Raw genomic sequence first — 27,161 nt, forward strand, 5'->3', positions numbered from 1 at the left:
CAAATGAGAACTGAATCAAATTTCTTCCCCCATCCATAACCCTAAATGAAGCTGAGATATTTGTAGAAAGAAGAGAGTATATTTTGGAAGATAATTCTGCTGTTTTGTTTTGTTTTAAAAATAAATGCCTTCTTTTCTTCTCTGCCTCATCCCCCTTTCCTCTCCATTGCTCTAGTCCACGGAATATAACCTTCCAAATGTTGCTGGACTCCAACTCCCATCATCTCCAACTATTGGTCATGTTGGCAGACTGATGGGAGTTGTAGTTCCACAACATTTGGAGGGCCACAGGTTCCCCCATCCTTGCTTGACTTTAGACCATGTGAATCTTATATACCTGTACAATATTGTTACCTATCCCTAAACTCATAAATAAAAAGGAGGTGTTCTATTACAGAAGGGACCAACACCAAACCTCCTCCTTATTTCCTTGGAAGACTTTTTTTATAATAAAATGTTTATGGATCTTGACTTGTAATCAATTATTACAAAGCAATTTAAAGTAATAACATCCAGTTAAAAAATGAAAGATATGAAAACAACTCATTACAATAATTTAAAATCATCTGAAACATGTTTAAGGTTTAGTTCTTCCAACACCACCTCTATATGCAACCAATTTCAGCCCTGCTGTGATAAGCATTCTGTGTAACTGCGATAATCTAAAACAGATTAAAAACAAGGGTTCGATAAATTAATGTAGTGGTAAATGTCTGGGGTTTGCAAAGCAAAAGGCCTGTGTTCGCGTTTGTGTAACCTAGCAAGAAGTTTTAATTAAAAGCATTGGGGAGCTGCCTTATGATCACAGCAAGGGTGCAATTGGAAAGTGTGGGAGGAGTCTCGCTAGCCAGATGGATCAAAGATGTCAGAATAAAAGTGGCTGAAGAGAAGGTACCTACCGGGAAATGGACACATGGCGTCCGCCCTGTCCCCAGGAAATAAAACAGACTTCGGCTGGTCAACAGGAGATTTCAAACCATTTCTCAGACACAAAGGCCACAGGAATTAGATGCCGATCAGAGGAGGAGGGTCTGCAGCAAGCAGAAAAATCGACTTGCATGTGGCAATATGTGACACAGCAAGCAAGCCTACCTAGGCCTGCAGCCAAAAGAATCAGCTTTTTTTTTAAAAAAAATAAAAATAAAAACAAAAAAAATGAAAAAAAATATTGTATTTTGAGAGGGGACAGTAATTTGACAATAATGCTTTGGGTGGTTGTATTGGCTTCTGCGGGTGTCCCAAGAGCATAGTGGAGGCTTTTGAGGGACACGGGGGCTACAAAGCCCACATAGGGTTAATCATAACCCAAACCTCAATTGTTACACTGAAATATTCCAGGTGCAAGGGAAAGGATTGCATTTGTATCTGACATTTTGATTATGTGCTTTTCCAATGAGCTTTGCAGACACAGGCACAGGCTGCGTTAGATGGCTGCCGAGAAGCCGCTCTCTTCCCTGCCAATGTGTTTGGCTGTGCCGTGCAAAACTGAGAAGTTGTGCACCCTCTGATTTCCTCCACCAAAAGGTCCATGAGAATGGTCCAGATCTGAAAGAATTGTGCAGAGACCAATAATTCCCAGCAAAGCATCACTTTAAGACAAATATTTCAGTGAACCCTTTGCAGCTAATGCACACCCGACAGAGAAAAATGGAGAGACAGCTATATGAAAGAGTTCTCCACAGCTCACAGACACATCAGGAGAACACACAGATGCAAAGCAGACACAGATGACCTCCTCCCTCACAACCACCACTCTGTGGCTCCCTTGCACTGGGGCTCAAGCGTCACAAGTACAGGCAGACGATGGAATGGTTTTAAAATCCTTGCCAATCATCTGCCTACCAGGACGCCCACATCTCAGCATCATAGCACCCCTCACAGATTTCCAGAGATTATTCCTTTCCATCGACTGCATCTACATTTTTTGGTTGTTATTCCTGTGTATGTTTCAAAAGGGGACCTTACAGAATTGAGGTGGTCCCTTTTCCTCCCTTAGCTTAGTTCTAAATTTGCACCAGTGAGGAAAAGAAAATTCCTCAGAATCTCATCTGAGTTAAATAGAGTAAGTTCTGTGCATGCTTTCAATATGCAGTAGATTTTTGGCTGGAGATCATTGCATCTATTATTAGTGAGATTCTCCTCAAACCAAGTCTTTCCCATTTTTGTTGGACTGAGCCCCCCACAAGCAATAGTAAAATGGTTATAGTATCCCTGAATTGGGTTGGGAACAATACTACTCTTTCTACCTATGGGAACAGGCAGACAAGGTCTAACTTAAAATTGCCTTTGTGACATTTTCACTCTTTCCCAACAATCAACTCCCATGTTACACCCATAACATCATTTTGGATGACAATGGGCATGTTTACATGGGAAGTAAGATGATCAAGAACTTTTTTAACTGCAAGATGGGAGTCAAAGACAACATGAACCTAAAAATAAAAGGGGATTGCACAGGCCTGCAATGGCCTTTAAGGGATGAACAAAGGGAACCAAAAGAGAATGGATGGAACCTTGGTTGGAATCAGTTCCATCAGTCAATAATGCAACAATCCGACTGGGAAACCACAACTTGGCCAAATCAAGATGCCCAGGGGAAGCTGCCGGAAGAGGTCGTGCAGCACTCGTCAACCTGGAGCCCTTGAGATGTTTTGCACTAAATTCCCATCATCTCCGAGCATTGCCATGCTGGCTGTAGCTGCTGGGAGTTGTAATCTAACAACATCTGAAGGGCACTAGGTCAGAAAGGGGGCCCTATATCTAAACCAAGGATGAGCAACCTGTGGTCCTCCAGAAGCTATTGGACTCATATCAGCCCCAGCCAACATAGTCGATGGTCAGGGTCTGTGGGAGTTGTAACCCAACAACATCTGGAGGGCCAGAGGCTGATCATTGCAGTCAGTCTGCTCCTTAGAAACATCTCATGAGCATCTGCAGCTTTTATTTAAGAATTGAAATGGGGGGCTGCATTTCTGCCCCCTAAATAGCTGCTTTGGTAGTAGCATCAGCAAAATTGGTGTAGGACAGCCTTCCCCAACCTGGGACCCTCTGAATGTTTTGGACTACAGCTCCCATCATCCCTGACCACTGGCTGTGCTGGCTGGGGCTGGTGGGAGTTGGAGTCCAACAACATCTGGAAGGCACCAAGCTGGGAAAGGTTGAACCAGTGCCTTCCCTAGCAGCTGTCCACATCTCTGGGGGGGGAGCAGGTGCACATGGAGAATCGTGATTCAAGTGTCAAACACACACAAACACGCAACACTAGCAATATGTTCAGAGTCGCAAGTAACTGGCCTCTTAGCAGCATACTGATAGTTCATCTTGGCCACCTTGGTAAGAGCTGGTCTTTCCATCAAATGCACCGAACAGATTATAGACTTCTGACAAAAGTCTTAATGTTTCACACTTGTGATGTGTAGCCTGCCGTCCCACATTCAGTGTGATGACATTTCAAACTGGGCAAGAGAATCCCCTCCCACGTGCGGTCTCACATCAACCATCTTACTTGCAAAACTCCGCTTAATGTTGGTTAGAATCACTGAGCCAAATATTGTGTTTGTGTGTGTGTATGAGTGTGTGTGAGCGTTTCAGGTTGTTACAGAAATCCTTTTCAAGATGAGGAAAAAAGGCAGCTGCAGAATGTCCTGCAAACATAGGGCCATCCCAGACAGTTGATTCTGACATTGAGGATAAACACACCACAAGGTGATTCCATCATCACCACCCTTCAAACTTTACACAGATAAATGTCTTTATTAAAGTTTTTAAGCACGTGATCAACTATTGTTCATCCCATCTCACGAGAGGGGCTGGAATGCAAAGGAGTGATTTAATGGATAAGGGATGGATCGTGGCCAGCGTTTAATGTCTCAAACTTTGATAGACAAAGGATGATAGCCGGTATGGAGAACAAGTCTTATGAGGAAAGGTTGAAGGAACTTGGCACGTTCAGTCTGGTGAAGAGAAGGCTGAGGGGTGATATGATTGCACTCTTTAAGTACCTGAAGGGCTTTCACATAGAGGAGGGTACAGATTTGTTCTCTGATGCCCCAGAGGGTAGGACTAGGTCTAATGGTTTTAGGTTGCAGGAGTGTAGATTCAGATTGGACATTAGAAGGAACTTCTTGGCAGTAAGGGCGGTTCGGCAATGGAACCGACTGCCTAGGGAGGTGGTGGGATCCCCTTCGCTGGATGTCTTCAAACAGAGGCTGGACAGCTATCTGCAGGAGATGCTCTAGCTGTGGATTTCCTGCTGTGAGCAGGGGGTTGGACTCGATGGCCTACAAGGCCCCTTCCAACTCTATGATTCTATGATTCTATGATAGAACAGAGAAAGGAAATATCTTGGGGAAATGCTGCTTGTTTAATTTTGGCCAGCAGCTTCATCATCCAATGTAGTCCTGCACAGCGCAAAGGTCAATCAGCCAATGTAGGACCACATGAAATCTGCAGACCACATCATTAAGCTGAGCATTAACACCTCTTCACACTCACAGAGAAAACAGTTGTTTGAATTCGCCCTGTATTACGCTGCATGGAATATGAGGCGAGCAAAGGAGATTGATTATCAGCTACCTGGATCGTTCCTGGAACAGACTAAAACATTTCCTGAGGGAGAATGGCATCCTGAAGCATGGTTGCCTCACTGTTTTACTATCAGTCCTACATTTTGGGGGGAATTTGGCTGTTGTCCTGTCTTGTACAGACATATACACAGAGAGAAATTTTAATATATATCTGGCTAAAGGCATATAAAATAAACACACTACTCAGGGTGCACACCTGAGACAGCCAACGTGGTCTCCACGTGGAGTGCTGTTGGACTCCAACTCCCATCATCATTTCTGATCATTGGTCATGCTGGCTGGAACTGATGGGAATTATAATCAGTGGAGACTGATGCTCACTGGGACGGGTAGGGTGGAAGGCAGGGAGGCTGACAGTAGGTGAAACTGGAGACAATTCCAGGTAGAGCCAGAGCTAGTGACAGGCAGAGGCAACTATCATTCAGCCTCCTCCTGTCATGCTTATCCCTGACCTGGTACCAGACATGGAGTCCTTGGCGGATGAACTGAACACTCCACAGGTCACGGATCTTGAAGAATGGGTAGGGGGCCCTCAAGGGGACACTCAGCACTGGAGTATCCCCTTGAGGGGCCTTCAGGTTGATACCCAGTGAAGAACCCCTGGAACTGTCAAAAGTGGAGGTGGATCACACACACCCCAGTCCTCAAGAGCACCGGTGCCAAAATCTTTGGGACCAGGCTGAAGAGCATCAGCACTATATGAGTCTATGGACACAGAGCTGTTGGTCTACTTGTGAATGAAGAGTCTACTCATGAGTAAGCAACCTCTGATACTTTTTCACTGCCAGCAGCTATGGTTAGGGTGTGGTTTAGGAGGCTTCCGTAGCCTTTCCCAACCAGTGTGCCTCCAGATGTTGTTGGACCACAATTCCCATCAGCCTCAGCCAGCATTGCCAATGGTCAGGAAAGATGGGAATTGTGGTCCAACAACATCTGGAGGCACACTGGTTGGGAAAGGCTGCTCTAGATGTTGTTGGAACACAATCCCCATCTTTCCTGGCCATTGGCAATGCTGGCTGAGGCTGATGGGAGTTGTGGTCCAACAACATCTGGAGGCACACTGGTTGGGAAAGGCTGCTCTAGAGCCTTCCAATTGCTGGAGCCAACAGGGGTCTTTAGCTCCAAGTTCCCGAGTCTAGTCTCCCTTCTTTGCTGGGTTGTACCTTGCCTGAACTCCCTGTGATATTGACTTCAGACTGTTGCCTGACTTTGTCTCTGGATCACGTCTGGACTTTGACTGATTCTGTGGTTTGACCTTGGTTTGTTTGGACTGTGTTGCATCTGCAACCCTGCCAACCCTGCTGAACGCTTATATCTTTTGTGACTGGGCCCCTAGCCCCTGAGGGCATCTCTTGGAGCACGATATCTCCCTGCTGAGTTCTACAAGGGGCAACACTGAGATTAAGGAGGAGGAGGAAGCAGAGAGGCAGAATCAACCCCTAGACTGGATGCAAGTAAGAAGGCAGGTGGGGCAGACTGAGGTTGGTGGGGCTGTGCCCCATTCGTCCTGAAGGACCAGCCTCCACTGGTTGTAGTCCAACAACATCTGGTGGGTGTCATATTGGCTAGTCTCAGTGTACAGAGTGATAAGCATGGTCCTTTTCAACCATGGTAAGGGAAGAAGCTGATAGGACAGCCTTTCCCAACTAGTGGGCCACCAGATGTTGTTGGACCACAACTCCCATCAGCCTCAGCCAGCATTGCCAATTGGTCAGGAAAGATGGGAATTGTGGTCCAACAACATCTGGTGGCCCACTAGTTGGGAAACGCTGTGATAGGAGGAAGAACCACACACGATAGGTTTTGCCTGCTTTGCTAAGTTTTCCTCCATAGAGAAACTGAATGATGTGGCAGCAGCCCCTTGAGATTGTCCTGGCCTGTGTGTCTGCTTTGTTCCCGATACCATCATCCACACCCAGTTTCTATTCCATGTGCAAATGAAGAAGACTGCCCGGCTGAGCTTCTACTGTCTTACCGATTTCCATTGAAGGATGTCTTGTAATCCCCTGGGGGAAGTATCGTCTCCTCGGCGTAGACAGGCACCGGCGTCCTCACGCATTCATGGGAACACTGTAGTGTTTCATTGTAGGCCGTGAAGATGTCCAGGTTGCTCGAGACTCTGGCTGGGGTGAAGTCTGTCAGATTCTGACAGCTTTCTTCCTGCTGGTTAATTTTGCGCTGGTGGCTGTTCCTCCTTGTGTTCCCACTTTGCGCACAACTGCAGGCGGAAGGAAGGACATGGCTTCAAAGAGAGGGTGGTCAACAAGCAGTGCAGCCCTTATTGTTGTTGTTAATAATAATAACTAAAACACTCTAAAACATACTAAAAACATACTTTAAAATATATTAAAACATCTTTAAAAAACATTAAAACAAAACATTCTTAAAAACATCTTTCAAAAAAATCTTAAAAAGCAATTTCAACACAGTCGCAGACTATGCTACATTGTGATGAAGATACTGGCTTGTATCCAATGCAAGCCCTACTCCGAGTAAATCCACTGAAGTTAATGGCGGTGGCTAACCTAGGTTCATTCATTGCAATGGGTCTACTCTGAGTAGGACTTAGTTGACGACAACACATTTTATTCAAGTTTCACTTCTGAAGGCCAAGGCATTTTTTTTCTCCAGATAGGCAAAATAACAAATTGCAGTCTGACCCTCAAGGAGAGCTTTTGACAAGCACACTCATTTCTTACCTCCCCCCCAACATACACACACACATTTCTTTCATGGGACTATGCATGCAGGGGGGGGCGGATTGTTCTCTAATGTCGACGTGCGTGTGTGTGTAAGGGGGGTAGCCCCTAATACTAGAATACAAGAGCTTGCCTTCAAAAAGGAGAGCGGGCACCATTCAATCCCCCCTTTAATATTATGGCATTTGCAGGGCAGGCTCTTTGACAGATGTGTAACCCGTGTTAGGATGAAGGGAGCATTTCCAACTTGGAGATGGAGTCCCTATCCCTATGCTGGAAAGGGTGGATCAGGCAGCACCCTGCAGGCTAATAGTGATCACGTGCCCTGTTCATTCGCTGTTATTGAGGGGGCAGAGCTCACCCTGCCTGTTCCTGGTTCCCCCTTCACATGTTCACACTGCCTGCCTGAAGAGCGGTAGGAATGACAAGAAAGCATGAGGAAGTCATTTAAAAAAAAAAAACGTTTTGATGCAAAATTAATTGATCCACACCTCCTGGACTAATTCACAGATCAGAACGTAGTTATCCAGCCGCTTTTGCATTTCCCAAATGTTCTCCCAAAAAAAGAGAGTTAAAACAAATAAGCAGATATATTTAAAAACAAAAGCAACGCAAACTAGACGCTCATGGCAGACAGCCGTTGGCCCAGCTGGGAGAGCCTGTCACAACAAGAAAGTACAGGTAGTGGGCACCTGTCATATCTTGACAGAAATGCTATTCCACAGGTGGCCACACAGAAAGCCCTGCTCCAAGCCACTGTGGAGCAGGCCACTGATGTCTTGGGAACTTGTAGGAGAATCTCTCCCATAGACCACTGCGATCTCCTGGAATGCAGGGAATAAGGCAGTCTCTCAAGTAACCTGGTCCTGAGCTGTGCAGGGCCGTATCTGTTAGCGCCAACACATTTAACTTCTGCGGCAGGTCTCCACTCAGAAAGGAAAGGAAGGATATCAACATATGCTTTGAATGGGCAAGTGGATCTGGCCAGCGGGCTGGATCCTTAAGTCCCTCACCGCCCGCAGACCACTGTGCCCAGCAGTCCAAGTCAAATGACACCTGGTGAAGTGTTTCCCTTTGGCCATGCAATCTGATGTCAAACTCTGAGGGCAAAGGAAGCAATCAAGGCAGGCTGCAACTGAAAAATGTTCCTTTGCAGAATGGCTTGAACTAAAAGCTGCAGATAAAAATCCCAGCAGCCCATCCCACCAGGGGTTGCAATTGGTGTCAATCAGGTGATTGGTGCTGATTGCAACCCCCACTTTTTGCAGGGATCAGCTGCCACCAGCTGGACCAACCCTAGCAAGGCTTGTATTTGGCACCAACTTTAAAATGTGCCAAATGCAAGCCCGGCTGGACAAGAAGCAAATAGGAGCACAGTATAAGGCTCCCAGTTTGCAGCTGCATGTAGGGTGGGAGTGGGGAACCTCTGGCCTGTGAACCAACAGTGCCCCCCAGCCCCCCATTTGCCCCCTGAGGCCATTTTGGGGAAGACACAGCCACCCACCCTGTACATCACATCAGGTTACATACATAACATCAAGAGAGGGGTGGGCTAGAGTAGAGTCAACCCATCCTTGCAAAACTGACACAGAGACTATTCAGTCCATCCCTGGAGATGGCCAGCATCACAACCCGTGCGGTATAATAGCGGACGTGTTGCAGATTCAAAGTCCAACTTGGCCACAAGGCTTGCTAACAGGACTCGGGCCCATCATGACGGGCTGCTCTAAGATCACTGGAGGAAAAGGTTTTGCTTTGTTAAAAAACTAAATAAATAAGAATGACCGTGGTTAGGAGATGAAACAACAGCAAGTCAGATTTCTGAGAGAGAGAACTTTATTATCTATTGCTAATTATACCTGTGATTTCAAATTTAATTACCATTCTCAAGTATCTGAGGAACATTGGCCTCAATCAAGCGATCGGATCTATTTTGTGGATGTATCTATTTATCTAGCATAATCAAATTTGAATTTTCAATAGGGGTCTTAAGTGGTCTATCATCTGTGCAGGAAGCATACAAGAGCTTGCCATGCACAAAGATCTTTCTGCACCCGCATGTCCTTTGGAATGCTTTGAAAGATGTCATTGCTCTCCTTACTGTGCTATTTGCCTTGAGGCTTTTGCAGAGGGATGGAGAGCCTCTGGCCCATGGCCTGAAAGCCGCTCCACACCTCTCGGTCTGCCCCTTGGGACTCTCCCCAGGCCCTACCCTCGCCCCCAGGCCACACCCCTTCTCCTTCCCTGTTGTGTACCCTCCCTGAGGCTGGCTAGAGGGTGTCAGCAAAGATGAGAACAGAAAAAGAGCCTGCTGGTTGAGGCCGATGACCCATCTAATCCAACATCTGGTTCTCACAGTGGCCAGCCAGATGTCCCAATGGGAAGCCCACAAGCAGATCCTGAGCGCAAGGGCACTTTCTCCTGCAGTTTCCAGCAATTGGTATTTGGAAGCATACTGCCTCCATCTATGTGGGTCTGAAAGTGGGGAGGGGTGCTCCCACAAGCCCCACCCCCAAAGCTCCCCTCTACCAGCTGTCCTCCTGACCATCATACATTCAGCATGGAAATCTGCAGGGGGGCTCTAACACTGTTCAGTTCCATGTACCGCCATCAGGAACTCTGGATAAAATCCACTTTCCCAATGAAAAGGGGGCTTCTAACGGCATTCAGCCAAACATGGTTAGATCCTCCCTGCAGGCAGGGCAAAGGTCTGGAGGAGGGAGTGGGGTATGCATAAATGAGGATGTTATTTTATGTGTTTATTTAACAAGATGTATATGCCACTTAATCAACAACAACAAAAAACTGAAGTGGTTTATATAACACAATGCAAAATGTTCATTAAAAATACCAATAAAGTCAAACTAAAAGACATAAAATTTCTCAAAACATAAAAGTAAAACCAGCAGTTTAAAAATATATACACACTAAAATTACATTTATTTATTTATTTCATTTATACCCCGCCTTTCTTTTCATGATAGAAACCCAAGGCGGCTTCCATATGGTTTCCAAGTGGTCTCCCATCCAGGCACTGACCAGACCTGACCCTGCTTAGCTTCAGCAGGGAGCTGGCCTCATGTGCCTTCAGACCATAGCCTGTGGCCGTCAGAAAAGGTTGGAGTTGGGCTGGTGAATTCACCCTTGTGACTCCTGCAAGGGTTGAATCTGTTTGTCTTAAGACACTGACATGCTAGCCTGTCGCAGCTCTATTGGAAGAACTCTACTCTAGCCCACCCCTCTCCCTGGCCAGACCATAGAGAACTTGGCCAGTTGATTGCATTGCTAGCCTGTTTCGTGGCACAAGCTTTGGTGGATTGGAGCCCCCTTCATCCATACCATCTCTCCTGTCACAGAAAACATGGAAAGCCACCTGATGTGGAGTCAAACATAGGTCCATGTCACTACTCTGACTGCCAGGGGCTCTCCAGGAATCTTTCAGGCAGGAATCTTTCCCTTTCCCTACCTGCAGGGCTCAAGAACTGAACCCGGGGCCTTCTCCATGCAAAGCAGATGCTCTGCCACTAAGCTGCAGCACAGGAACTGAGCAATCTGTTTTATGCCAAGTTGGGCCATTGATCCCTCTAGCTCAAAACTGTATGTACTTCCTTGCAACTGCCCTTCAGGATTTCAGGCAGGCCCTACCTGGAGATGCCAGGGACTGAACCCAGGACCTTTCTGCATCCAGAGCAGATGCTCCACCACTGAGCAACGGTGCTGCCTTGAGCATGCCACATTGCCACGCACCTTACCTTAGAAAGCAGGAGCACTTGGAGGAGAGCTTCAAATGACAATCCTGGTATCTGGGCAGGCGGGTGTGTTAATAAACAAGCCATCAGTTTAAGTGATGTCTATCATGACCCTCACTTGCTATTTTCCATCTTGATGTTTCTATAGGAAGACCATGTGTACTCCTTTGTGCAGTCCTTTCTTTAAAGGAGTGTTCTGTTTGAAGGACAGCCCAGCCCAAGCCCAGTTTCAAGAACCCGAAGAAGAGTGTGCATGGGCCTTGAAGAGAGAAATAGGGATGCTTGTGGGGGTTAGGGACAGAGACTAGCAGATCACTCTTACTGACTGCTGGACAGTGGTGACCCCCCCCCAGTCCAGACTCAAATGTATCATGAAGAGAAATCGGGGACTAAAAGTGTAAGCAGATGGTCCCAGATGATGAGAGTGTGGAGATGAGCCACACACCACACAGCTGGTCAAAAATGCATAGCACACTGTCTGCTATGTTGCGTCTATGCCTTTTAGTGAAGCCTTCCCAAGCTGTTTGGGACTAACTGCCATTGGCCCCAGCCATCAGAGCAAATAATCAGGGATGATGGGATTTTTTGTTTAAAAACATACGGAGGGCTTAAAGTTGGGGAAGGCTGATTTTGAGCATATCAGTCCCATTTTATACCTGTGATGAACGGCACTGTTCTTCAACCTTGAGTCCCTAGATGTTGTCGGACTACAACTCCTATCAGCCCCAGCCAGCTTAGCCACCTCTCTCTCTCTCTCTCTCTCTCTCTCTCTGTCTCTCTCTCTGTCTCTCTCTCTCTCTCTCTCACACACACACACACTATTAAGACTCCTGTTGATTTTGTTCATTGCTTCAAAGGTTCATTTTTAGAGCTACTTCTAGTTCAGGTTCATCCAAGTGAACTTCTTAGTTCTTAAAAGATCATTCCAGGTGAAGAAAAATCCAGCATTCAGAACGTTGTGCTATGCTGTGCTGAAGGATAAGGTCCAAAAGTAAATTGGGGGCCACAAAGAAGTAATAAGAGGTCTGACAGGCAGAATATCAGCAAGTTTTCCCCATAATTGTCTTTTCACACTGGAAAAGGCTTGCTCTGTTTAATTTGTGCCAGCCACACAGCTGTTAAAGGCAGAAGGCATCATTTGTTTTGTCCCTATAGTTCTCATTGCAAGCTGCTCCTGTTGGGAGAGAGTGAATCTCTTCAGCAGAGAAAATACAGGAAATGCCTCTCATTCCTTCTTTCTGACTGCTTAGCAACTGTGATTAAGTGACTAAGCATCCTTAGCAACAGCCTCCATATCTGCCTAATAAGCCTTAGAACATTGCCTCCATGATTAGCTTTCTTTCTTTATAGTTGTCTGATTGACTAACTTACAAAAAAAGAAAGCTAAGAGTCTGGGCCTTCTGCATGGGAAATTGAGGGTGGAGGAATGAATGTGGAGATGAACCAGAAATCATTTGCCACAAACCAGAAATCATCTACCACAAAATAAACTTAATTCACCTTTATGGGAAACTATTTGCACGGTACTTCAGATATTTTTGAACTATTTCAGTGAACTTTGTTCAATTGAACTAATTTATTCCAAGCATTGATTTTCTGACATTTATTTTCCACTCTCCCTCCAGGATGCTTGGGCAGGGTTGTGGACACAGTTTTCCCTCCTCACATTTTGTCTTCATAACATCCCTGTGAAGTGGAATATGCTGAGATATGGGGTTACATCCAATGCTGTGTTCCATTTATACAGTGGGACTGACCCTTCCTCTTTTCTCTCCACATGCCCCCCAATCTGCTCTGGAGGGTTTCCTAACCCTGCGGAACAAATTTTGAAGGGGGCATGAGAGAGGAGAGGAGGGGGAAGTGATGTCATACAAGCAGAAGCCTGTTGCATGAGCAGAATGGTAGCGTTGGCTATCAGCCATGATGGCTGGCCCGGATGAGCATCGTGGGTGAGAGGGATTTGAACTCAGGCCTCACTGAACTTGTGTGGGCTAATGTTCCAAGAACACAAACCAATATTCTGATTCAGGGAAAAAAATACTGCCACTGCTTTCCTTGTGACACTGAAGTAGGATTTGATCTCACAGATGCCCTAGATGTGGAAGAGGGTTTCAAAAAACGCTGGCTGGCTTCACAATGGGCTTTCTCTTTAACCCCTTTTGACAAGCCCAGCAGAGTGGAGGGAAGGGTGATCTCCTTGGATGACTTTCCAATTTACTTGCTGTCTCTGTATCTCATTCTGCCCCATTATCTGAGGTGAGCCTTAGAACCACCCGGGCAAATTATGCTGTGAAATGCCACAGATTTGAAGGCGATAGGGGACACATTTTTTGAGCAGACAAAAGGCCTAGGGGAAAAAGACAGCCACGCAGCTGTTTCTCTCAGAGGTGTTGTCGTGCTGCTAGAGTGAGTAAAGCTGACCTCAAAGTAGGTCAGACAGACTAGGAAAATAGGTACCGGCAGGAGTGCCTGGAGCTAAGATGTAACCTGTTTTCCGATATGCATAGCTGATGTGAAAGAAGAAAGGAGAGGAGGCTGGGTGCAACACAGAAGCTTGGCGATGTGGGGCAGGTAAAACAGGCTTGTACTTGCAGCACTCTCTGGAGGCGCATCTCCATCTCTGATGCATGAATTTCCACCATGGCGTGCACCACAAAAGATACTTGGATTAATTGAAAAATCAACAAATTAATTAGAACATGGACCCCTGAGGACCCCTGAGGAGAGCGTGTCTGTTAATGCATCATGCAACGCAGAGAGGGAGCATGCTAATTTGCCTTCAGTGATGCTGCCCACTGTGACCCTGTATGACTCACTGCTCTGGTTTCACTTCTTTCCAATCAGCTTGGTGGTGACTCATTCTAGCTCTAGCTCTGAATCAGGTGCGGATGGATGTTTTGGTCATTCCCAGTGAGGAGGTGCCATCATATTACTTGCCCTCAAAGAACCAGGAGTGGCATTTCACTTTTTCCAGACACACGACATCGCCCTTTAAATCTTCAGCTGAAGAGGCGGCTGTGGCTCTCCCATGGGCCCTGCCCAAGCACTCTTGTCATCTGCCCTCCCTCCTGTTTTTGTTGATGAGCAAGCCTTCAGGTGTCAAGTGTGGCAAGACTGGTCTTTTGCCACGGCCCCAAGGCCAAGACCACTTTGCCCAAAGGATCAAAGATCTTAGATCAGGGGCTGAATACCAGCCTCCAGGACTCTCTGTGCAGCCCCCAGGTCATACCCCTTGCTAGCCCTGATCCATGCCCTCCTTGAGTGCTTTTGCCAGGCCAGAATGAGTCCCTGAGCTGGGATAATAATGCCGCTTGCCTGGATGGAGAGGGGTGTGTGTGCAGAAACCTCAGACACTTGCACAGCTGAAATGTAGCCCGTTGAACAACGGGAAGAGTCACGCCTGTTGCTCCACCCACTTTTGCCTCTGGCCCCACTGAGCACTGGCATGTGGCCCCTGGAAGGTTATCCATGAGGCAATGTGGCCCTCGAGCTGAAAAGGGTTCCCCAACCCTGTCTTAGACAGAGCTGTGAGCAAGTGGCTGCTTGAAATCTTCCACCCTATTTGTAGGCAGAGAAACTGGAGGGTCCATTTCATGACATTTCATCAATTTCTTAGGGGTGGAGCTCAACATCTGTCCCCCTCCCATGATTTTGTTTTCTGTTTGCTGCCATTGCAATGGCACCAGCAGCAGCAACTGTGATGGCATTTTGCACACCCTTTTGCACCCTCTACAATTCCCTGGACCTACCAGAACAGTGAGTGTGTGGAGGGAGGGAATATAGCAGCTGTTGCCCCAAAACAAATTGAAGAATATTCTGCAAAGTGGCCGCCTTTTTTGAGGGGGGTGCAAAAAGGAAAATCCTCCATTTTTCTCTGCAGAAAAGCATTCTGAGTAGGCATGGGAAGATTTGCCAGTTTTGCTTCTCTCATGAGTCTCATTTTTCCAATCTTATATTCAGTTCTCCAGATTTCGGCAGCAATTTGCATTTTTTTAAAAAAAAATCACCACAAAATTTTAATCAGTGTGCATTTCAAAAGATGGCTGTGTTTTGGTTTCTGTACTGCTTTGGAAAGTGTCGATTTGATAGATTCAGCTTGAAATGTAAACTCAATTGAATTTCTCACTCATTCCTAATTCTGAGAAATGTTGGCTCTCTGGGTTAGAGAGAAATATCAGCCATCATGCCCACCTCTTCCAAGTTTGGGGAGGGCAACTGAAGATCTATGCCCGAGGGCTTCCAAATTCTTGCCCAGATGTGCCACCTAGCAGATGAGAGACAGTCAGTTGATGGAACGGAGAAGAGAATGGCCAAGCGTACTTATGACCACATAGTCTGCAGTTTCATCCAGAAGTTTGTTCAAACATCACTACCCAGGTTGCAAGGTGCTAACACTTCAGAGGAGCCCTATCCAGAACAGCCATTGGTTCAGAAACAAAATGGGTGGGCTCCTCTGAGAGTGGGCCATTCTAATGGTAAACCTTTAGGAGTGAAAGCATGAAATATGTCTACAATTTTAATTCAGAAAGTCATACATGTGCCACAGCTTATCAGGGGTTCGGGGATCTCTGCCCTAGAGCCACAGAAGAAGTCAAATGAGTATTTTATTAGTTTCTAGATGCAGGTGAAGCTGAGCACAGAGAATCCTAGAAGAGTAGAGTTGGAAGGGACCCATAAGGCCATCAAGCCCAGCCCCTGCTCAATGCAGGAATCCAAACTAAAGCACACCCAACAGGTGGCTGTCCAGCTGCCTCTTGAATGCCTCCAGTGTTGGACAGCCCACCACCTCCCTAGGTAATTGGTTCCATTACTATACAGTTCTAACAGGAAGTTTTTTCCTGATGTTTAGTTGAAATATGGCTTCCTGTGACTTGAGCCCATTATGTATTCATTTACTTACTTACTTACTTTTGATGTGGTCAAGGGATATTTGTGTGTGTTCTTTCTTTCATTCTACAAATCATTCTACTAAAGACCAGGGGAAGACCTCATGAGGTAACTCCTGCCATGGGCCTTGTTCAGACCAGGAAGTGTGAGCAGCTAGGGAGTGCTGAGTGCTGGGGAAATGGGAAGAAACTGCAATGATAAGGTGAACTCAAAATCCCACAGCCAGTGGAATTCTGAAACAGTTCTGAAAATGAAGCAGAAAAATAGAATCATGGACTAGTAGAGTTGGAAGGGGCCCATAAGGCCATCGAGTCCAATCCCTGCTCAATGGAGGAATCCAACTTAAAGCATCCCCAACAGGTGGCTGCAATTCCCAAATGTCTGACTGATGTACAAAGGGAAAGGTGGGCAGGCAACCTTTTTGCCCCTGAGGACCTCATGAAAACAGTAAATAGTGGGTCCAGGGTGGCATGCATGCAATGGGCAGGGCCAATGGTGGACATCCTTCTCCCATCCTCCCCACCAACACCCTGTGCGGGGATAGGAAGTTCTCATTGTACACACACACACACTGCTGCCCGGGTTATTAGCTTGAGAACAGTCGACAAGGTGGAAGGCATGCAATGGGACCTCAGTGATCCTCTTCTGTACCTCTCCCTCCGCCCCTGCTCTGCTCAATGGATTAGCACTAGGAACAGCTGAGGACCATTTTGACCCGAGCAATTACCAGCTATTCCTATAGCCCATCATCAAGACAGTGGGCAGGGGTCATTCATGTCAGGGACATAGAGTATTTAATACTTTTTTAACATTTAGTACTGAGTTTTGTAGTTGTTTATGTGTTTAACTATGTTTAGGTTTTTGGTATAATTATTTCATTTTAAGTCGTTTATATATGTTTTAACTGTATATTGGATGTTTAATTGTATATTTATCTGTTGTGAACCGCCCAGAGAGCTTCGGCTATGGGGCGGTATAGAAATCTAATTAATAAATATAAATAAATAAAATAATATGTCCTGTGGGCCACACTGAAGTTGGCCAAGGGCCCCAAGGCACTCACATGCCTCAGGCTGCCCATTGGAGTATTAAGGATATCAAATAATTTGAAAGAAAATGCTTCATCCATCCAAACAGAGGAGTCCGCAACACCATTCCATGCAGGATGGTGTTAAAGGGTGGTCAAAGTATATATGGATACTAGGAAGAAAATCAAAGACTTATTAGAGAAATAATGAAGAAAACTTGGCCTCATCTAGGTTCTTCATCCTCTTTTCTCCTTTCTCAGTGCTAGTCTCAGATCTCTCTCAGATCTAGTCCTGTCCTCTGTAACAGCAGATAACACTTCAGGTATCCCTTTTAGTCTCCAGACTAAAGATCCCAAGTTCCATCAAGCCTTCCTTATAGGACTTTCCTTCCATACCACTGATCAGTTTTGTCGCCCTTCTCTGAACCTTTTCAACATCCTTCTTCCAGTGCTGTGCACAAAACTAGGCACAGTTCATCAGATGAGATTTGATCTGTGTGAGGTACAGCAGAACTATTGCTCCTTGTGACTTGGAAACTGTGGTTCTGTTAATGCCTTAGCCACTTTTGAGGCCACAACACACCAAGGGTTAATGTTCAGTTTGTGATCAATTCCCCGAGAGTCTAAGTAGCCTAATATCATTTTCATCAGGTGTGGAGAAACTTTGGCCCTGCAGATTTTGCTGAACATTTTCCTCCTGTCAGCCCTAGTAAACATGGTCAATGGCTGGGGATGATGAGAGCTGTAGGTCAGAAACATCTGGAGGACCAAACGTTCCCCACACCTGCATTACATAGTCCCTCCTTTTCAAGTTTGTTCTGACTCCAAACATTGGGATCCACGCATAGGCCAAATGCATGTAGTGTCCTTACCAATTTTTTAAGACGAGAGTCGTTATCAGGGCGGCAATGACCATGATGAGAGAGACGGTGATGGTGATAATCTGATGGACGGCCAGACCTGCAGAGGAAATAAAAGTAAAGGAACAATGGAGATGTATATTGGAAGCAAAAGAAATCTTGGATATGTAGTGAGTGAACCAACCCTCCCTAAGTGCAAGCAACTAGACCCATCTGGAGTGGGATATCCTAGCTTCTAACATGGGTGGGTCATCAGCAGTGGAGGCTGGCTCATTAAGATGAATGGGACAGTGCCCCACCAACCTCAGCCATTCCCCACTTGCCTGATTGCTTACCACTAATCCAGGGGGTGGCCCTGGCTGTCAGCTTTCATCTTCTTAATCTCATTTTTCCCTTGTCAAACTAATCAGCGAGGAGGATGGCAAAAAGCTTAGAACTAGTTGGCTCTGGTGCCCCCTACTGTTGGTCTTCCTGACATCAGCAATGCATAAGATCTCTGCTTCTCCAAAATCTGCACTGGATCCCTATTGACTTTAACTCATGATGCTGGGATAGCCTAGGAAGACCTCAAGAGGCTTGTGATCACCTGCTCATGAACGGGTACATCCAGGTTGAATGTGGAATCCCTGTTTTTGCCATCATCCCTCCAACCTGGACTGGTGCTGCACCAAGAAAAGAGCTGAGCAAAGTCTGGTGTCCCCAGTTCGCCCACCCAGATCTCAGGAATCATACCCCATGTCAGCTTCCTCATCCTTGATCAAATCATGGACAAGAGTCATGCACTGACCTGGCATTCAATAATAGCACCACCAGGTGGGAGGGCAGGTCAATATGGCTACCCAGGACTTGATGGTCAGATGGCAGCTTAATGATGATGATAGTGGCCTGCCATCCCTCTCTCCTACAGTGGCATTTCTTGCCCTCCCTACTATAACTGCTTCTGCCCAAACCTTGCCAATGGCAACCCCTTGTACCTCCTCCCAACTCCCCCAGACACATAACTCAAATCCACCCAGGAGGCACTTAGTGCAATACAGGAGAACTTTGTTGTCATCAACCATACATAACAACCAAATGTGTGAAGAAATCCAGCAATTGTAGAACCTGATATATCAGGCAAAATGTATGGGCCTGTTCGTTTTTGAGAAACTTGCCTGCTCCCAGCTCTTCGTGTTTCTGCAGTGGTTGATATTAGGAAAGCAGATCTAGCCAGTTAGACAAAGAGAAGGCTAGTACAAAACATTATCTAGACTCTTGCTTTGTTCTTAAGCCGTTTCTGTTGGTCTTCCCTGGTTGAGGAGGGATTTCTGCTGACCCATAGAAAACAATTCCGGCATCCGGGATTTTGGTGTAGCTGTGACTGGGGAGAGGTGTGTCAACTCAAAGACAATGGGCAGCACCAAAGATAAGAGCCTAAGAGCCTATGACTTCTAACTTGGGTTTGTTTGTTTTTCCATACAAAAACCTATGTGATTTTCTTCTGAGTTTGTAAATATCTTTAAAATTACTCTCTTAATAGCAATGCATATAAAGGCCATCATTTTTATGCCTTCAAGTTGATTACAACTTATGGCGACCCTAGGAATCTTTTTGGATATATTCATTGGGTTTTCATGGTAAGAGCTATTCAGAGATGTCTTACCATTGTCTTCCTCTAAGTCTATGGCACCCGGTATTCCCAGGAGGTCCCCCATCCAAGTACTAACCAGGCCTGACCCTGCTTAGCTTCCGAGATCAGATGAGATCAGGCGTGTTCAGGGTAGTATAGACGTAGAAATACATCATTATTATGCCCATATCGCAGGGGGCAGGATTGTGGCCAAGAAGGTGTGGTGTTGCAAAGTATTCTTATGGCTGTGCACTCCCCCCAAAGGGCCTGACCTGGCTAATTCCTGACCTACCTAATACTGTGGAAGACAGAAACAAACTTCAAAGGGATCTTACTAGGCTGGAGCATTGGGCTGAAAACAACAGCATGAAATTTATCAAGGAAAAGTGCAAAGTTCTACACCTAGGGAAAAGAAAACAAATGCACAGTTATAAGAATGGCTCAGCAATACTACATGCGAGAAGGATCTTGGGAGTGTTGTTGATCACAAGCTGAATATGAGCCAACAGTGTGATGTGGCTGTAAAAAAGGCAAATGCTATTTTAGGCTGAATCAACAGAAGTAGTTTCCAAATCGCGTGAAGTATTGGTTCCCTTCTATTCGGCACTGGTTAGGCCTCATCTTGAGTACTGTGTCCAGTTCTGGTCCAGCCACACTTTAAGAAGGATGCAGACAAACTGGAACAGGTTCAGAAGAGGGCAATGAGGATGATCGGGGGACTGGAAACAAAGCCCTATGAGGAGAGACTGAAAAAACTGGGCATGTTTAGCCTGGAGAAGAGAAGACTGAGGGGAGATATGATAACACTCTTCAAGTACATGAAAGGTAGTCACATAGAGGAGGGCCGGGATCTCTTCTCAATCGTCCCAGTGTGCAGGACATGGAATAATGGGCTCAAGTTGCAGGGAGCCAGGTTTTGGCTGAACATCAGGAAAAAATGTCCTAATTGTTACAGTAGTACAATAATGGAACCAATGACCTAGGTAGGTGGTGGGCTCTCCAACACTGGAGGCATTCAAGAGGCAGCTGGAAAGCAGCCTGTCAGAGATGCTTCAATTTGGATTCCTGCCATGAGCAAGGTGTTGGACTCAATGGCCTTATTAGGCTCCTTCCATCGCTACTATTGTGTGAATCTATGAGTCCATGATCCTATGACCCGTTAACCTGTTTCCTTGCTTACTTTTTTTAGAAAATGCAGAGGGAGGCAGCTGCCGTGAAGCTGACTGTAGCACAGCGGTTTAATAACCAGATGCCTGTGGGAAACATACAAGCAGGACCTCAGCATGTGCCTCTTGTGCAGTTTCCAGGCACTGATATTCAGAAGCACACGGCCTCTGATGGTGGAGGCAGAGCACATTCCATAGTGTAACTATGTGCTGCATGGAGAAGAACTTTCTTTCGCTTGTCCTGAATCTTCTGACATTCAGCTACATTTGATGCTCACATTATGAGAGAGGGAGGAAAAACTTTCTCCCTGCCATGCATAGTTTTACAAATTTCTATCAAGTCACCTCTTATTCACCTTTTCTCTAAACTAAAAAGCCCCAAATGCTGCAACCAGGGCCAGTTCTAAAGGGCGGCCAGGTGGGGCACTGGCCCAAGGGCCCCTGGGGCTACTTGATTGATGGCAACCCGCAGCCGCAAAAAAACAGCAGAGAGGAAGGTAGGTGAAGCGGGGGGATGGTGGGTGGCTCAGAAGCTCCTGTCCTGCCATCCGCAGCTGTTGCCACAGATCGCGGAAGGGGAGTGGAGGGGCCCGGGGCAGGCTGGTGCCCAAGGGCCCCGGCATGCCTGGCGCCGGCCCTGGCTGCAACCTTTCCTTACTGGTGCACAGTGTTATCATATTTTGTTGGATGAGTTTCAGTCGGTTCAGTTCGAGGACGCAGACAAGGTGCTTGGACAGGTACGTGCAACCACTTCGGTACTAGATCCTTGCCCCTCTTGGCTAATAAAAACTGGCAAGGAGGGAACAGTTGGCTGGGCCAGGGAAGTGATAAATACCTCCTTGTGAGAGGGAGTGGTCCCTGGCTGTCTGAAGGAGGCAGCAGTGAGACCACTCCTGAAAAAGCCTTCCCTGGACCCAGAGGATTTCAGCAGCTACAGACCAGTGGCAAATGTTCCATATCTCTGCAAGATCTTGGAACGAGTGGTTGCTGACCAGCTCCAGGTGCTATTGGATGAAACCGATTATCTAGATCCCTTTCAATTGGGTTTCAGGCCCGGTTTCGGCATTGAGATGGCCTTGGTTGCCCTGTTTGATGATCTATGTCGGGAGAGAGACAGAGGGAGTGTAACTCTGTTGATTCTCCTTGATCTCTCAGCGGCTTTTGATACCATCGACCACGGTATCCTTCTGGAGAGGCTTGCGGAGTTGGGAGTTGGAGGCACTGCGTGGCAGTGGTTCCGCTCCTACTTGGCAGGCCGTCTCCAGAAGATAGTGCTTGGGGAACATTGCTCGACACCGTGGGTTCTCCAATGTGGGGTCCCGCAGGGTTCGGTTTTGTCTCCCATGCTTTTTAACATCTATATGAAGCCGTTGGGTGCGGTCATCAGGAGTTTTGGAGTGCGTTGTCACCAGTATGCTGATGACACGCAGCTCTACTTCTCCTTTTCATCTTCCTCAGGTGAGGCGGTCAATGTGCTGAACCGTTGCCTGGCTGCGATAATGGACTGGATGAGAGCTAACAAACTGAGGCTCAATCCTGATAAGACTGAGATGCTGTTGGTGGATGGTTTTTCCAATCAGATGGTGGATACATATCCTGTCCTGGATGGGGTTACACTCCCCCTAAAGGAACAGGTTTGTAGTCTGGGAGTCGTTCTAGACTCTTCCCTGTCACTTGAGGCTCATGTAGCCTCTGTGGCACGGAATGCGTTCTACCAACTTCGATTGGTAGCCCAGCTACGTCCCTACCTGAGTAAGGAGGATCTTACATCAGTAGTACATGCTCTGGTAACCTCACGTTTGGATTACTGTAATGCACTCTACGTAGGGCTACCTCTGAAGACGGTTCGGAAGCTACAGCTGGTGCAAAATGCGGCGGCCAGACTGCTAACAAGAACGAAGCAGTCTGACCATATAACACCTGTTTTGGCCCGCTTGCACTGGCTTCCAATACGCTTCCGGGCCAGATTCAAAGTGTTGGTATTAACCTATAAAGCCTTATACGGCGCGGGACCTCAATATCTGTTGGAACGCCTCTCCCGCTATGAACCGGCTCGTACACTACGGTCTGCTACGAAGGCCCTCCTCTGGGTCCCGACTCATAAGGAGGCCCGGAGGGCAGTGACAAGATCAAGGGCCTTCTCAGTGGTGGCCCCCAAACTATGGAATAGTCTCCCCGAGGAGGTTCGCCTGGCGCCGACACTATCATCCTTTCGGCGCCAGGTTAAAACCTTTCTCTACTCCGAGGCATTTTAATTTTTTGTTAATGATTGTAATGTTTGTAATTTGATTTTAGCCTTTGCTGTTTTTAGATTGTGAGATTTGATTTTAGACTGATGTTTTGTATTATATTGTATTTTATTGTATCTATGTTCACCGCCCAGAGAGCTATTGCTAGTCGGGCGGTATATAAGTTTTAAAAATAAAAATAAAATAATAAAAAAAACATAAGGGAGTCACTCCTTCCTCTTGATTTCGCTCGGCCTTACAATACCCTTTTTGGAGGTGAGGCAACCAGAGCTGTACACAGTATTCCAAATGCGGTTACGCTATAGATTTGAATAATGGCATTTATCACATTTGCTGGGGAGGGGTTCAATTCCTTTCCTAATTATCCCTAGCATGGAATTGTCCTTTTTCACAGCTGCCACACAGTGGGTCGACATCTTCATGAAGCTGTCCACTATGACCTCAAATGGCTGAGCCGAGATAACCAAAAATGCCGACAAGCAGAGATGCCTTTGAGAAAGCAGTGTGGTCCCTTCTGCCAAGATGCATCGTAAGTATCAATCAAAGGCTCAGATACGCAACTGCTGACAATCTCATATAATAATGCCAAGGTCACCTTTGTTAGCGTGAGTCACTGAGACGGTTGCGGCCACACTGCTTGGGTAATGATAGCCTGTAACAGCCTTTTTCTTTTCTTACTCTTCAGGTTGTTTTGTTAGCTCAGATAAATCAGAGGAATAACAGAAGATGCGGACAGGAACAGAACTAACCCTAGTCAGAAATAGGACTCTGGAGAATGTTGCTACAGACACATACAAACAAAGCAGCAGCACTGGCCAGTAGGGAATCTTTCATGGCAATCAAAAGTCCCAACCTATCAGGGAAGAAAAATAGTTTGTCTGGGTTTGGGGGGGCGGATTCTGGAGCAGTTGCTAGAATTTTCATGCCAATAAAAGCCAGGGTTTGGGGGGGCAGGATAAGGGGTCCATACACCAACTCCTGTTTGCACCCAAGCACCAGAGAAGAGTCATTTGGATTAATGGATTTAACTAACATGTCCATTAATTTCAATGGTTCTATTCTTGGTAAAAATTAGTTGGAGAAAACTCAATCATAAAACGTCCATGAATGGAAGTGGTATAACTAGAGATGGGAGAGAAATTTGATTCATTTTGCATTCAAAGCCAAATCTATCAAGTCCTCACTTTCCAAAACAATATGAGAACCAAGAAACAGCCATCCTTTGAAATTTGCACATATCCAAATTTTGAGATGCAGTTCACCAACCACAGAACGTTTACAAAGATGCACATGTTAGGGGAAAGTGTGCAGAAAAATAAAAGTATTAATGAAAACAGCAAATAAAAATGCGTTATATGAGGAGAAAGTGCTTCACAAATCTGTACATTAATCAGAACGGCATGCAGAAATGCATGTGTTTGAAGAAATTTGCACTGAAAATGTGGAGAAACTGAATTTAAGGTTGGGAAAGTGAGAAACTGAGAAAACTGAAATTGTCAGATCCTTTCATCCCTAGGTGTAATGGATTCTGTGGACAAACAAAGATGGTGTCGGAGGCGTCATCCCCTTAGGGGAACCACAGCCGCCATCTTTGTTAAGGGCAATGGTAAAAGATAGCACACAGCTAGGTGGGGGCGCGGGGGGCTGCGTGCATGCATGCGCACGCACACACACACGCCGGGGCCCAGGGCAAGCTGATGCCCAAGGGCCCTGGCATGCCTGGAGCTGGCCCTGACTGTGGCCACATTCACACTATACATTTATTCCACTATTATTCCACTTTAAACAGTCATGGCTTCTCCCAAAGAATCCTGGGAAGTGTAGTTTGTGAAGGGTGCTGAGAGTTGTTAGGAGACCCCCTCTTCCCCTCACAGAGCTACAATTCCCAGAGTGGTTTAACAGTCAAACCCTCTTCCCAGAGAACTCTGCAAATTGTAGCTCCATGAGGGAGAATAGGGCCTCTCCTAACAACTCTCAGCACCCTTCACAAGCTACTCTTCCCAGGATTCTTTGGGGAAAGCCATGAGTGTTTAAAGTGGAATAAATGTATGGTGTGAATGTGGCCTGTATTGTCTACGGTAACTTGCGATGTCTCAGACAGGAGATGTAAAGGCTTGACATGTACGCAAAGCACCGGCTCCCCTACTGAGCTATGGGTGCACCTAATGAAACATAGGAGACTGCCTTATGCCAAGTCAGACTATGGATCCATCTGGCTCAGTAATGTCTACCCTGACTGGTGACAGCTCTCCAGGGTTTCACAGAGCTGCCTTTCCCAACCCTACCTGGAGAAGTCAAGGAACAGAGGAAGCTGCCTTATACTCAGTCAGACTGTTGTCCATCTGGTTCAGTATTTTCTACACTGGCTGGTAGTGGTTCTCCAGGGTTTTCGGCGGGGTCTCTCCCAGCCCTACCTGGAGATGCTGCCACTGGGGATTAAACCTGGGACCTCCTGCATGCAAGGCAGATGCTCTACCACTGAGCTATGGCCGTTCCTCAGGGAGAGAATCTTGGACTTTGTTGTAACTGTATGGCCTATCGGACAAGGGCTGTATGACTTCAAACTCCAGGTGGCACATCAGAGTTCTGAATTGTAGTCAGAAAGTCATATACTGATAGAGATAAATGGCATGCCTCCTGACCTTTATGGTCAGCGGGGGAAATCCTGCTCATGATGTCACTACCAGGAATGGTTCATGGAGTGGTCGTCTGAGACAGGGACTTCTCAGTGGGTGCCCCAGGTGTGGAACTCTCTCTTTTGGGAAGCACGGCTGAACCCCACTTTGATGGTCTTTAGACAGCCATTAAAAACATGTATGTCCACTCAGGCATTGGGGATTTAGATATCCTGGGATCCAGCAGTTAAGATGATGCGCTGCTGTGCTATTATTTTTGTTTTGTTTTTGACATGTGGTTTTCAAAATGTTTTTAGTGCCATTGTTTCAGGATGTGTTCGTACTATAGGTGCCATTGAAAGGATGATGATAATGATGATAATTCATGAAGAGTCCAAGGAGGAAAGTTCTAATCCACTCCTTTTCTTTTTGACCTATCTACATGGAGGGGCATTTGATTTTGATTTTGCGTGGAGAACATTCATTCAGGCAATTCCTCCACCTGCAGTTTGAGGTGAAGAGGTGGCTTTAGGGATGGAATCCTCTCCTTTTTTATGTTTCATTTTTAAGTGTGGCCCCCTGGTGGTCCTTAACAATCTGATTCCCTCTTCCTCCATTATCTTATCTTTTTTCTGATCTCCTCTGACTTTTTTTTTTGCTTTGCCAAGAATTATCAATATTATAATAGATATTTATACATGAGTCTCTACCAGTATCAGTCTTAACTCTGTAATGATTGTCTGTTTACATTCCTTTCCAAGTGCAGATTAGGCAGATACTTGCCCATCATCAAGTCAGTGTCTCATCTGCCCCCTCCAGCTTTCTGTCTGTCAGTTCCCTTTCCTACAATATTCATCGAAAAACCGTTATCCGTGCAATTAAATGAGGCTTGCTTACTTTAAATGAGCTATGTAATATAATTTTGATATTGAAGCTGATTGTTCAGAATACAACAATCAATGAATTGTAATGGCTACTATCAACACCTCACTGACATCAGTGAAAGGGCTGACATAGAAAGTCAAGATCAATAAAAGTATTGCTCACACTATCGATGATTTCAAAGCGATTTTAAACAAAAGAACTGAGGGCGGGGGAAAGAATCGGAAAATAGCCGTGGAGAGTAGCTACTTCTAAATTCTCTTCACAAAGATAGAGAACATCAGAAATAATGGATAACTGGATGGCAAATCCAGTTACTGCAGAAATGGAGCCCTTTGCTAGGTGACTTTCCTCTCTTAGGTCCTCATTGCTCTGGGGCACAGTAGATGCCCTTGTCTTTCCTCAGCCCTATTTATCTTCTGGGGAAAGCTCTCATTGCTAACCCATCCAATACCCGAAACAGTTCCTGGATTCACTGTCAAGAGGGCTTCAGGAGGATGGAGACAGAACCAGGTGTCAGTCCCTTAAGGGCTGGCTTAAGCCGACAGCACTAGACACTGTGCAGCAGTGTTAGTCAAACTCTAATGATTTACTGTCACTCTCAATTATGTCCCTGGTGCCGCAGTAACAATCTTTTACATCCTACCCTGAGCTTCTGCACTTGAGAGCCTGACATTGTGCTGCAGGGATCAGGCCCAGAGGGGGCAATGTGACCTCCCCAGGCCTTTTAATCTGGCCCTTGGGACTCCCTAAAGGCCCTCACACCAGTCTACCACCAGTCTTCCTATGCGCCCTTGATTTGATTTGATTTTAATATTTTAATATTTCTACC

General features: G+C 46.2%; 1 protein-coding gene and 1 non-coding gene across 2 annotated transcripts in view; both read right to left on the reverse strand.

The window, feature by feature from the left end:
• Positions 1-951: 951 nt before the first annotated feature.
• Positions 952-27,161, reverse strand: part of AJAP1 (adherens junctions associated protein 1) — a 70,139-nt gene continuing 43,929 nt past the window's right edge. Inside the window, exons 2-4 of the mRNA XM_061601481.1 lie at positions 17,821-17,908; positions 6,562-6,804; positions 952-1,031 (exon numbers count right to left, since the gene is read on the reverse strand). Of these exons, the coding sequence (XP_061457465.1) occupies positions 959-1,031; positions 6,562-6,804; positions 17,821-17,908 (404 nt within the window). The 3' untranslated portion in view covers positions 952-958. The remainder of the gene's footprint in view (positions 1,032-6,561; positions 6,805-17,820; positions 17,909-27,161) is intronic.
• On the reverse strand, positions 19,466-19,584 carry LOC133372986 (5S ribosomal RNA). Its single transcript, XR_009759592.1, has one exon. It is a non-coding gene; the product is annotated as a 5S ribosomal RNA (ribosomal RNA).

This window comes from Rhineura floridana, chromosome 18 (genome assembly GCF_030035675.1).
Source record: "Rhineura floridana isolate rRhiFlo1 chromosome 18, rRhiFlo1.hap2, whole genome shotgun sequence".
NCBI lineage: Eukaryota > Metazoa > Chordata > Lepidosauria > Squamata > Rhineuridae > Rhineura > Rhineura floridana.